This window comes from Rhea americana, unplaced genomic scaffold (genome assembly GCF_003343005.1).
Source record: "Rhea americana isolate MKP2758 unplaced genomic scaffold, rheAme1 scaffold_51, whole genome shotgun sequence".
NCBI lineage: Eukaryota > Metazoa > Chordata > Aves > Rheiformes > Rheidae > Rhea > Rhea americana.
Genome location: NW_028186657.1, coordinates 3,367,021 through 3,379,654, shown reverse-complemented (window position 1 = coordinate 3,379,654; position 12,634 = coordinate 3,367,021). Strand labels below are relative to the sequence as shown.

Here is a 12,634-nt window from a genome sequence, read left to right as displayed (position 1 = left end):
AAAAAAAAAAAAAAGTAAATAAAAAAAAAACCACACACACAAAAAACAAGTTTGAATCACATTCAGGCTCCTCTAAACACAGAACTTCTGTTGCAGTCTCAACACAGAAGTGGCTCTAGAAAAGCCTTTTGAATTCTACCATCCCCAGAAGAGAAGGATGCAGCATCTTCACAATAAAGACTGGCCTGCTAGTTAACACCTTCTCCTGAGATTCTCCCTTTTACCTTCATTAACTGTTTAAAAAAAAGTATTCTTAAAAAAATTTTTGTAACCCCCCGCAGTAAAAACTATAATTGTTTTATTTTTTCATATACATACACACACACACACACACACACACATATATATATATGTGTGTGTGTATATATATATAAATATATATATTTCTCAGTCTTTTAAAGATCAAGATTTCTGTTAAACTTTTCCAAGACAGTTGAGTTTGTGTGTTCAAACATCCACTGCTGTGTTGGAGATGAAGGATTGCAGCTATTCATAAAGATCTTTCGGTCACTCTCACTGCAGTCCATACAGCTGCTGCTTACAGGATGGTAGAGGGTCTTGTCCTAGAGAAGAGAAGTTTGAAGTGAGGTTGCCAACTGGAGARGCACAGTTACTTAAAACCAACAGAAAGAAGCTTAAAAGCCAAGACAAACCATTTTATCACCTGCCATGTAACTGAAGAACTTGCTGCACACTTAACTGGCTGGTCAGCATGTACTATCTTCTCTCACCAGCTGCCTACCCTTACCTAACAATATATCTAGCCCAATCCTCATATTTGCACTGGGAAGCTCAAAGGCTGTTTCTGAAGTCAGATTCTCCAGCTTAGAGGCTCACATTATGTTGAAGGCACTCCATGGCACTGTGCATACAGATTGCAAGGACTAGGACAGAGCATTTGTCAAAAACTTACTCACCAGTTTACCAAATAAGCATTGCTTAGAAGGATTAAAATCCTTATCTAACTTTGGCATAATCTTCTGGTGTTCAAAAGAAAATAAACCAAGCACACCTTTTTGCAAACAGGTTTTTTGAGGGTGTTGCATCACCTCACTGCCACCTGTGGATTGGACTGCAAGGAGAATGTCCTTTTGCATAGCAAGCCCTGGAGGAATAGGGCTCAGCATTTCTAACTGGAGGAACAGGGAAGCCGCCTCTTTCTAATAATAGCTAATTGATGACACACTGACAACWAACTGCCCACAGATACTCTTATCAAAGCCACATGAACAGATGAATAAAACATGAGTGGTGTCATTTTAAGGAAATCCAGGTGCCTACAGACAATTTGAGACTTTAATACACACACAGAAACACATGCACTCACTTTTCTGTATTTCCAGAGCTGGTTCCCCTTCATTCCATGACAATCATAGAGGGTCACAGGGCTGCTGTGGGAAATGGCATCAAAACAAAACTTCTTGGTATGCTGAGGATCCCCAGGACGGATGTCTTCTCTCCAGCTGAAGGTGAATATCTGCCAGGACAAATAGAGCCCTCAGGACAGCAGGTACAGGGAAGGATGCTTCCACTAGGAGAATGACATTCCCTTCTCTGCCCACAGGGTGGGGATCACTTCAGGGAAAGGACAGAACTCTCAGAGAAATCTAATTCCACCTCTGGAGAGTGCTGACTACGGGGGTCTGTATCAGCTACCCCGCAGACTGCCACCCAGCATGCTAAATGAGGCTATGCTGCTGCAAACAGCTATGCTAGTTAGCTTGGGTACTAAAAGCAGCCTTGAGTGTCTCTGCAATGCAGACACACATCATGGATTAAGTGAGCAGCTGACCAATTACAGCATTTCCCAGCTAGCAGAAAAGGACGAGAGCTACAAGAGCTCTGAGTTATACCAGCAGTAAATACCCTACTCTGCACAAACAGCCTGCATTCACCTTGAGAAGAGGCTATCCCTATGCCTTCTCAGACAAGAAACGAGGAGGCCCTCAGGTCCCCACCCCACTCCATGGGAGTGCCAGAAGAACAAACACTAGCAAAGTGCTTCCTGAAGCTCTCTTCTACTGACCTTGCAATGATCTCTCAGGCTTTCCTGATCCCTTTGTTGCAGTGAAATGAAAGGGAGGGTGGGGAGTTTTTACAGAAAAGAAGAGAAAGGGTGTTATCTCTACTAACTAGGTATAACTTATTAACACCTAGCAGAGTCTTGGCCTTGCTGTAAGCTGTCAGATACTGGCAGATGAAGCCTGGAAATCCCTAAGCCACAGTGCTGGAAGCTGGGAGGTCAGTGGAAAGAACACCACACGTACTCTCCTCCTAGTACTCTTTGCTTGGCATCTGCTTTTGGCCACTGCATGAGACAAGTCTAGCTGTATCTTCAGACTAACGACTGTGACTTGGCTTATACGTTTTAGGCATGGCAGGACTAAATCCCGCAGGATACAAACTTGTTTAAATGCAGGTGCTGGTGTTTTGCTTTCCATTTTGACAAGAACAGCATCTCTAGCAGGGTGCAAGTTTCCTCCCACGACCAGCACTAGCCAGTGCAGTGCTGCAGGGCTATCAGCCAACATGCTTCCCTCCCTCTAAGTCCCTGAGGGGCAAGGGCTATTCTGGGGACTCCTTTTGAAGCCAGGTGGAGTACAGTCCTCTCCTCACAAAGATCTCATGGGACAGCAAGAAAGATCATAAATAACATGGAACTATTATTTGAAGCAGCGTGGCCAAAAACCTTTGCAAGGAGAAGCTACTTTGTTCCTGGCTCCCTTTTAAACCTTTCTTGCAAGAGAAATTACTACAATCATTTAGGCTCAGGCTACACAAAAATCCAGAACACATTCTCCTCCTAAATACAAGCCAACACTAATTGTTCATGAACCTCCTGACACAACATGGACTGTGTGCGAGGAAATTGGCTTCATTTCTAGTTTTCATGCCTCAAAACTGATATGCAACATYCCTTTATCTCCAACTACTGAAGCCATTCCCCTGAAGAGTTATGTATAGCTTTGTAATAGAGGCATTGTCTTCTTCATCTTTTCTCAGCTCAGCTGTTACAGTTTAGACAAACTGATATTTCCTTTCCTTCTATTATAATAACGTTGTCATTTCTGGCACCTTATACGTCAGGAGAGTGAATCTATAGCCTGACCAGTTTCATCTTTCTCCAGCAATAGTTGAGTGTTTATAATGCATTTGTCTCCTGTCAGAAGGATGATAGTAAGTAGTTACTGAATGTGTCTGCATCCATTAATATGCACGATGCTTCTCGATTACTTCTTTCAGCACAACCTTTGAAGTTAATATTCACTTTGTTACATATTACTGCTGCCTTGTTACTGGTTTCTTTTATTATTTTGGCATATTGTTTTCCTGTGCTTTTTTCTATTCATTCTGAGAACTTCAAAGTGTAGGGAAAAGCTCTGCATAGTCTGCTAAGCTCCAGACCCCGCCACAAGCACAAGCCACATCTGCTACACAGCCAATCAAGTATAATTAGTACATAAGTCTTGGGGTGCCCTGGACCCCTTGTTCATCTGGCAGAGCTCTGCACCTTGTTCCTTTGAGAAGTGAGGCTGTGCAGCACTATTATGCTCCAGACAGATTTTAAAGACAGACACTTGTTTCTCTTTGTAACTTCTCCTTCCCAGAGTTTATTAGGAGTAGATGGGTTATCAGAGAGATTGTTACCTGCACATTGTTCCATGCTGCCTCTCCTCTGTCCTTCACACAGCTTTCCAGCCTCAGGGGCGATCCCAGGGATCCATGCTTAGTATCCACACACAGTCCAGTTCCTACATTGCGTATCTGAAATAGTAAAGTATCCATTAAGTCTCCTAACTCTTACCAAGTTACAACCAAAAGAAAAGAAGGCTTAAACTGCTTCAAATAGTGGCAATATTTTTATGAAGACAGGTTTAAGATTCCTCACTTAACTTTACAACTGAGCTGGCAGATTACAGCTGAAAGGAACTCAAAAATGGGACCCATTTCAAGCCATACAATAGCMTACAGGACACAGCAAACCATCATTTAGAGGACCACAGAGCCCACTATTTTGCTGTGCTTAACAGTCCAAGCTTTGTGGGTCTTCGCTGTAAGTACAGCTGACTTTCGAAACCAGGTATGGCTTTCCTGGCTTACAAATGCGAAAGCTAAAGCACAGTAGCTCAAAACAGTTGTGTAGCCCTTTGAAGATACACAATTTCTATTATTGTTCAGCTGCTTCCTAATCCTAGTCCTCTCCATTGGAGTCTTTTACCTTCTACTAAATACACAACGTGCAGAACAAGCGAGGTTTCTCCTTGTAGCTGAGCACTAACAAGAACTGCTGCATAAGCAATTGCAACTGCTGTTGTCCTCTGAGCAAGGCCAACATAATGCTATAGCACACCAAGCAGGATCTTTATAAACACCCACATGCCTCCTTACTCACAGCAAATAGGGGCACAGGAGTTATGCTAGTTTAACAATCCAAACTGCAGCCTGTTTGCCCACTGCAGATTTCAGAGCAAGAAACTTGCTGAACTTGCCTCTCCCCAAGCAGCTGCTGGAGGCTCCACTGGTGGATAGAACTTTGGCAAGTCCCATGCGACCTCATTCATGAACCATTTGAAGCTCTTGCAGTTGAGGCTGTTGCGAAGTTCCTTCTGAGCTGCCACATCCCCTGCAGAAAGATGCCGGTACTCTGGTCTACGTTGGTATATGTACTCTGCATATTCGTCCATCCACACCTCAGCCACACGCTTCAAGTTCTGTGTGGGTAACGGCCACAGGTGTGAAAATGAAAAGGAAGGGGGGTAAATTACATAAGAACTCTGCACAAATTGTTGAAATCAGTATTCAAAACAGCACTTGTGTTTTTGCTCAGAAAGGATTTTCTTTCACATCTACTCTCTCTCTCTCTCCAGCTTCAGGACCGAGATAACTTTCCTTAAATCCTTCCCACTGTATCTTCTATATCCCTCTAGGAATGGGATTTGCAGTCCCCCATACCAGACAGCTAAGTTCACAACACTCTCCCACTGCTTGTGTAAAAAACAACTTAAGAAAAACTCAGATATAGTAGGAATGTACATCTTTAAGATGATGACCCTTCAAAAAAGCAGCAACAGATTTACTTTCTGTCAGCAGTATATTTCACTGTGCTTTAGATTAAAATAAACCTTTAAAATCATGCTTTTCATCTGAATGCTAACTCAGGCTCTGTACTGGCTCTGCAAGGAGTCTTCTGTCTTCTTTTGGGAGAAACAGACATAACTGTGCATTGAATTCAAGTGTCACTGCAATCCTAAAGCAGTGTTTTAATCCATTTTGTAATTCCAAGTCAACAATGAAGACCACCACCCTCTTGGGGTATACGCCCTGCCGCTTGACACAACACATTCAGGGGACCTTCAGATTTCAGACTTTTTTCTGACAGTATCAGGTACATTCTTTGTGTTGCAACATGCTAGTGACATGCAATCATGGTTTCAGTCACCCAAAACTGCTGTCCACCTCTTGAAGGCCATTCACTACCAAAAAGACTAGGATGTTAAGAACAAGCAGCATGCTGACTCTGCCCCAAACACAACCTATGCAAAACAAGACTAGGCATTCATCTCAAGATGACTACAATTTTAGATGCCAGGAAACAGCCTTCCTTGCACATCTCCCCCATCATCTTCCATCGCTGTGAGAATATGCAAGACCCAAATGTTTGATCAGAAGAAATCCACCTCCTTCCTGAAGAGAAGGTACAGACAGGGGAGCATTCTATCCTTCTGACAGGTCATCGCTGGATAGAAGAATAAAATTCAGATCTATAACTAGGGCAAAGCTATTAAACTGAGAAACCTTTTAATGCTATACAAATCATAGGACTGCAAGAACAGCAGGGTCTCTTTTTGTAGTTTTTAGTTTTGTAGCCTTCCTGTTCCTATGATTTTTTCTCCCACCAGAGGGCAATGTAAATCCTTCTCAGTTTGAAAATTAATTGGCAAAAGCTAGTGCAGGATAAGCAAGGGCTTCTTCTTCTTTGGGCTACACTAAATTAAGAAATTTGAAGGCACAGAGGTTTCCATCATGGAAAGTTACAGTGTGATCATCCAGTGGACTGTGACACTTGAAGCTGAGAGGTCTTTCAATCACCAAAACACAATCACTGTGCTGCAGCCTGCTGCTCATGCACAACTATAAAATGTCAACTATCACACAAATAAAGTCATCTCTTGTTTTTATTGGGGCTTCCCCAGCCATCACCTGATTGCAAAGTCCCATCCTGACAACTTGCAATGGCTTATGTCCTGAGCATGGCAGCTGTCTGCAGAAGAGACTGCAGCTCTCCTAGGCTCACCTCCCTTTGTGCTAGACATCTACCTCTGCTAAAACTACTCAGTTCGTCCATTGCACGAATACAATGCCTAGATTTGCCACCCACTGTGGAGTGACAGAAGACAACTGCCTGGTCATGCAGCTGTAAGCTGTGTTGTAGCTTAAGAGACAGAGAAAACAGAAAAGAACTTTGCTGTGCAGAGCCTTCCATGAGACTAGCATCCAATCATGCACAGGAGAAGGACTTACTCTTGCCAAGCTGACTCCTGTTGGAACTTTGTATGGAACATATTTTCTGTAGATATGGCCCACTCTAGAGCAAGGGATATCTTCCATGCGACCCCCACACATCCATACCTGTGGAACAGCAGAGAGAGATTCATTCTTGGTTACATGGAGGGGAAAAAAAGGAAAGGGAAAAAAAAAAAGGGTTTCAAGACATGAAAAAGCTTAATTCAGATTTTTTACTTTAAAGTACGTTCTTTCCCAAATATCCTTCCCCCTTCCATTAGTCTCAAATCCTGTAACAACTACCTGCTCAGAACCATGCAAGCCCTGATTTAGCACAAATACTATTAATCCCAATAGCTAAACAGTTTAGTTTTGCATTCTTCAGAGAAAAGAACAGAAAAAAATCCAAACACCCAGAGGACAGCACACAGCACACTTTTTAAATGAATATATGTTATTACAGCAATGGTAACCATAATGATTAAACTGGACTGCCATATAGGATCTTAGGTCTAGGTTATGTAACAGTTCTGTAGAAGAGAGGCCATCTCTGCAGTGCAGGTCACATATTATACAAAACACTCTAGGAAATTCATGAGGCTGCTTAAATGCCAAACCAGAAAACACAGCTACATTTTCTTTTTTTTCCTGTGGTTATCATTGCAAAGTCTGGGATATCTCTAAGATGGTTTTATTGCTGACAGGTACTTATTGTTCTTACAATCCTACAATTAAGTAGAAATCTCTGCCTGGTAAAAACAGCTTTAGAAAAAGCCCTTGAAAAGTCACTGGAACATTGCTAGTTGAAGAATGCTACCTTAATGCTCGATTAATGCCTCAATTAGGCCAAGAAAGTTTTTTTTTCCCCCTCTATCTGGAATGATTCCATTCTATAGCAACAATCTACAACAACTTTCTTTTATTCCTTATTTATAGCATGGATGTAATCTTTTTGTTCAAGGAAGTTAAGTCAAAGGACATGTTTTCTGAACTAGCTAATCTGTTTCAACAAATTTAAGAAATACATTTGTATGTACTCCCCAGAGATACCCAAGTGATAATTAAAGAAACTGTATCCTTCACTATGCAAGACAATACTTTCTGAATTCTGGAAGCATTATACCATCTTGCCCTTCATTTTTCCCCTACATCTTATGTTAATTCCCCCAAAACAGCAGTATGAAAGAAGGTCTGCTAGTGCTGCAGGCTGATGCGGTGTTCTTGATATCTCCATTCACTGTGGCTAATTTGAGTCTCTGCAGTTCACTGTACAATGAGCTTAGTCAACAGCTTCACACATAGTAGGCAATTCCATTAATATTCTATGGTGACAATATTAAATACTTAGCTAGGAAGAGAAATATTTGGCCAAAGCTGCTGCATAATTATTAGCTCTGACACTAAAGTCCTTTGGAGTTTCAGCTCTGACTACTGGCCCTAATAATTACAATCATTTGCTGACTGTGTATAACTTAATGGAGGTTGGTTGCTCTCAGTTAGCGGAATATTTTTCACAGGCAACTTCTGTACTTAATTACATGTCGTTAAGGTAAGAAAGACAAGAAGAAAGTTGACAAACACTCCCACAGAATTTCATTTCTTTTGTCCTTGCTACGTCTTAAGAAGCTGCTACAGAACAGGCAAAGATGGAAAAGGACAGACTTGCACTCAACTTATGTGAAGATTCCAGTTATATTAGAAATATTTTTTATTCTGTAGTTGCTGTGATTTATTACAGAAGGCCACAATATAATTTCTTGGCCAGGACATTAACAGGTAAGACTGAGAAACACAAATTTGGGGATGTTTTGCATTTCTACTACACAAATGGTTTGTGCAAGGCTTTAAGAGCTGCAACAGATCTGCCTGACTTTTGCRATAAACAGAAAATTGCAAAAGGTACAGAATCTGGGAAGCATAAAAAGCCACAGAAACAGCTGGAGAAGTCTTGAGCTTAGTTGCACAGGCACACCGGCTTGGGAGAGCTGCAAAGCATCTGTGCTAGCAGTGTCTTCAGTTCCTGGCAGAAGGATGCTTCAAGGCCAAAAATAATGCTGTCTTCTTGCCCCCTTCCAGACAGTTAAACCAGCTGTGCCCTCCCTGGTGGGACATTAATACTGCACGTAGGTCAGAGGAGACAGAGGTGAAGGTCCTGAATCAAGTTTCCGTCCCCTTGTTTTCCATGGGCTTATTGTCCAATCTCATTCACTCTGAGTACACACAAGAGGAATGAAAGAAGCAGCAAGAAAGTAGAATGTACAAGCCCCTCTTGCCCACAAGAGAACCACCACACCAGGAACCACCTGAAAATACAGCTGTGGTAGGTTTCCCCAAATAAACAGAGACCAAGACACAGGCCTGTCCTTTGTGATCATTCACACAACTGCTTCAGCAATCAATATTTTTACACTGTGCACCCAGCATCAAGAAAGTCTTATTAGATAAAAAGTGTCTGCATTTTAGTGTAACATAAGTCTGAATGAAAACACCAGCAACTTGTTATCCTAGTGCTGATGCTTGCTGCCTGCTTACATACTTCCTTATGTACCCTTGATCTCTAAGGTAAGGCTTTCAGCCAGAATCTCCTGAACACACATTTCCCTAGAAGACACAGCTTCCCTAAGTAACATCAGAAACTCACCCCTGCAGTCTTTGCGCAGACAGAGGAGAGAGTGTTGTCCTAGTATTGTGGGTTTCCATCCCACAAAGCAATACAGAATACAGCAATACAAATCAGGCAGGGGAAGCTAGACAGAGCTGGTGATATGCTGGGCCAAGAGCTCCTAGCTGGCATTAAAAAACTCCAGGCACACAGGAAGACCTTACATAAACATACGTAATGACATGATAAGAAAGACTACTTAACTAAGTTACCAAACAAATAAAAATCTAAGATCAATTTTACATGCTCTTTTTCTAACTATACTTTAAAATATTTACTCTCCAATAGTGCTGCAATTACAGCGCTGCAAAGAAACAAGGGTAAGCTTGCAAACCAAATTACTGCTAGCAAACCCCAAATGACCTTTCAACATAGTTTGCCAACTCAGTGCCTTTTTAATATTTCCTCATGCTGCAAGTGACAGTATGGCACTTGCAGTACAAATCTAATTTTAAAATAACGCTTTCCACTCATTCATTGCTGCTTTGATTTATTTTATTAGTGAGCTTCTTTGTGTGGTGACAGAACTCATTACAACCTCCATAAAGACAATTACCAGTCCTTATCTATTAAACTGGAAGGAGGAGGAGAGAGAAAGAGTGTGATGTGCATCAGTAAAACACAGATAAAAAGCATTAGAAAGTTAAAGGTTGGGGGAACCACAACTAAAAGTCTGTCAAGGAATAACTGCAAAGGAAGCAAATCCAGAATAGCTGTGTGCTGACTGAGAGAATGCTTCCAGCCAATTAGTGCTATTTGGTTGCTTTTAAACAAGGGTACAGTTCACAGGCATGAGACATCAGAAACGACACTGCTAAAAATACAGCACTGTCAAAAGCTGAAACAGCTCTGTTCTGTGGGGCAGCAGCTCGTGCTTTCACAGCAACGCTGTCTTTACTGCATTCTCCTTTGGCCAGCAGAGCTGCTTTCTTTTTTGTTGTTGCTGTTTTATAATAGGGTGAGAAGGCACCTCATCTCCCTGGTTGATATGACAGTAAACATCTGAGCCTGAACCTGACACACTTAATTTCAAACAGCCATTTATTAGAACACCCCAAGAACAAGAGTTAAAGCTGGGCAGGCAGGCAGGCTTTATACAGCGATCTAATCAGATCTTACTAGGAGGCAACAGGAAATTTCTCTTCCTCCTCAGGCGTAATTTTACCAGTCTGCATTTTGAGGGATGAATCTTAGCAGCTGACACATCTGCTGGAACTAGGAGAAATGGGAATACYGCAACAGACTTTTGTAAGGCCATAGTCTCGCCCTAATCATAAGGACATATGTAGGGCAAGAAAAGTAAAATGACAGTACAGGTGATGATATTACCATCTTCTCAGTGGCCTGGAGAGCTTTAACTCCATATTCATAAAGTGACTCAAGAGCCCTCAACTGAGCTAATGTGCTATGAAAGCACAAGCTAATATACCACCTATTGTCTCCATGGGAATGTTATACCGATCCAATTCCCTTTCTGTCATTTCAGAGAACAATGTCACGTAAGATAGCTGAACTTCTCCTCTCAAACACACAATACAATACTGCAGTTAGCATGGGAACACAAATTATCTGGGTGTACGAGGTTTATGGTTTCCACAAACCTCACCATGATGAGCCAACGCTTCCCTAAAGAGAGAGAGGAAAAAAAAACCAAAAACAAAAACAAAAAGCAAAAGAATGAATTAAGCCTTGAAAAAGAGAGCTGCTTCTGCAGGCCACAGAAAAAATAAAGACCATGGGATGGACCAATGAAAAGAAGCTGGCTGGATGTCAGAGCACCCACTGAAAGGTGAGAAGAAAAAGACACAGTAGATAAGCATAGGGGGTACTCTGCCTAACAACGCAGCTGAGAGGATGAAAGTAAGGACAAACAGCAATTCAGGAAAATCTTAATCCTCTGTACTATGAGCATCAGCTGCTTTTGCAGCTGGAACTTACTGCTCTGAAGAGGATTAAGGTAGCTAAAAAGGCACTAGGATCTGTGTGTTTGCACAATGTCTTCTCTCGCACAACATACACTGACATGGCACCTCCTTTCCATCTGGAGCATTTTAGAGTAGTGACAGCACTTTCCAATAAAGTGGGGGAAATTCCCCTGCATTTCAGGGGGGTTTCCATTTTCTTGCTGGTGCTTGGTAGGCTATTATGAAACTTAACCCACACATATTAGGGTGAATTCAGAACAAAAATTCAAGTCAATGGCCTGAAACCAATCTCTTCATCAACAGGAAAGGAAGGAAAAGGAAGCCACCCTGTACTGCAGCTGAGATCCTTAGAATTAAGCAGCATGTGCTGGCTTAAAAAAGTGGCAGAATGCCCAGCCTGTTTCATTGTGGGCAAACGTGAGCTACTGGAAAGCAGTTCGAATATGTGCCCAGAATAAGTACTGAAGGCTCACAATCCTAACTTCAGTGATGCAACTAGAAATGTTGTCAGAAATGACCCTTTGGCAGCTGCACCATAACTATGCATCTGCCAGGAGACCAGCAGCAAGGGGTGAATCAGAAATGTGCCGCTGACATGAGGCAGAGGTGATGCAATGCATTAGATATGCTAAGAGAAGCTATATAAGACTTGGATTTGCTGGAGAATGCTACTTTATGCTGTGAAAATTGTGAGAAACAATCCCTATTGATGCTTTGGGAAAAGGATCTGGAAAAATGTAATGATGTGTGATCATCAGAATAAGCACAGTGGACATTTCATTTTGCTGGAACAAGGACAAAAGACCACAAGTACTGCTTATCTCTCTTTTGCCTCCTTTTAGTTGTTATTTTCAGGGCAATTCCCAATACTGCTTGTTTGCACCAATTCTTTTGAATTTTATAAAAGTTTTGGAATCTCTATTTAAATACAAACATTTCTAAAACTGAAATGGTATGTCATTTCATAAAGGATATTCCATATTCTTATATTTTGCTTTTAAAGTATAACATACAATTAAAGGATGGAGAACCACATCACTCAAGGTCTGAGGTGCAAAGTACACTTAAGCCCATACAAGTCAGATTCACCATTTTTTCTTGTAGTTTCCCCACTCCTCAAAAAAACAGAGATGAAATATTTATGGAAAAGAGAGTTGAAGCAGTTTAGTGAGGATTATGTAAGCCAAGAAGAATGGGAACCACAACAAATACTAGAAAACAGGCAATATGATAACAAGTAAAAATGAGCATAGACAAGCACTGTACAAGTAGCATTTGCAGAAAGAAACAATCTAAATGCCCTCTATATACTGCCTTGAATTAAATATGTTAATCTCAAAAAGAGAATGAAGTGTTTGCATAGGCAGCATAGGGTAGGTATTTGTTGAGTATGCAGTAACATCAGAAAAGAGCAGCTATCAAGTTGTGTTTAGAAGAGAAAAGGCACATTGTCCCCTTGGGTAAAGTGTTCAATTTTGTTCGCATCTTTGCAGAAAGATACAAAAGATTGAGAAAAGCCACAGAAGGAAGAGGTATAAAAGTG

General features: G+C 41.4%; 1 protein-coding gene across 1 annotated transcript in view; it reads right to left on the bottom strand.

Annotated features, from left to right (window-relative positions):
* Positions 1-281: 281 nt before the first annotated feature.
* GALNT10 (polypeptide N-acetylgalactosaminyltransferase 10) overlaps positions 282-12,634 on the bottom strand; it is an 88,312-nt gene continuing 75,959 nt past the window's right edge. The window contains exons 10-14 of the mRNA XM_085317821.1: positions 6,523-6,630; positions 4,491-4,712; positions 3,649-3,765; positions 1,328-1,477; positions 282-563 (exon numbers count right to left, since the gene is read on the bottom strand). Of these exons, the coding sequence (XP_085173947.1) occupies positions 396-563; positions 1,328-1,477; positions 3,649-3,765; positions 4,491-4,712; positions 6,523-6,630 (765 nt within the window). The 3' untranslated portion in view covers positions 282-395. The remainder of the gene's footprint in view (positions 564-1,327; positions 1,478-3,648; positions 3,766-4,490; positions 4,713-6,522; positions 6,631-12,634) is intronic.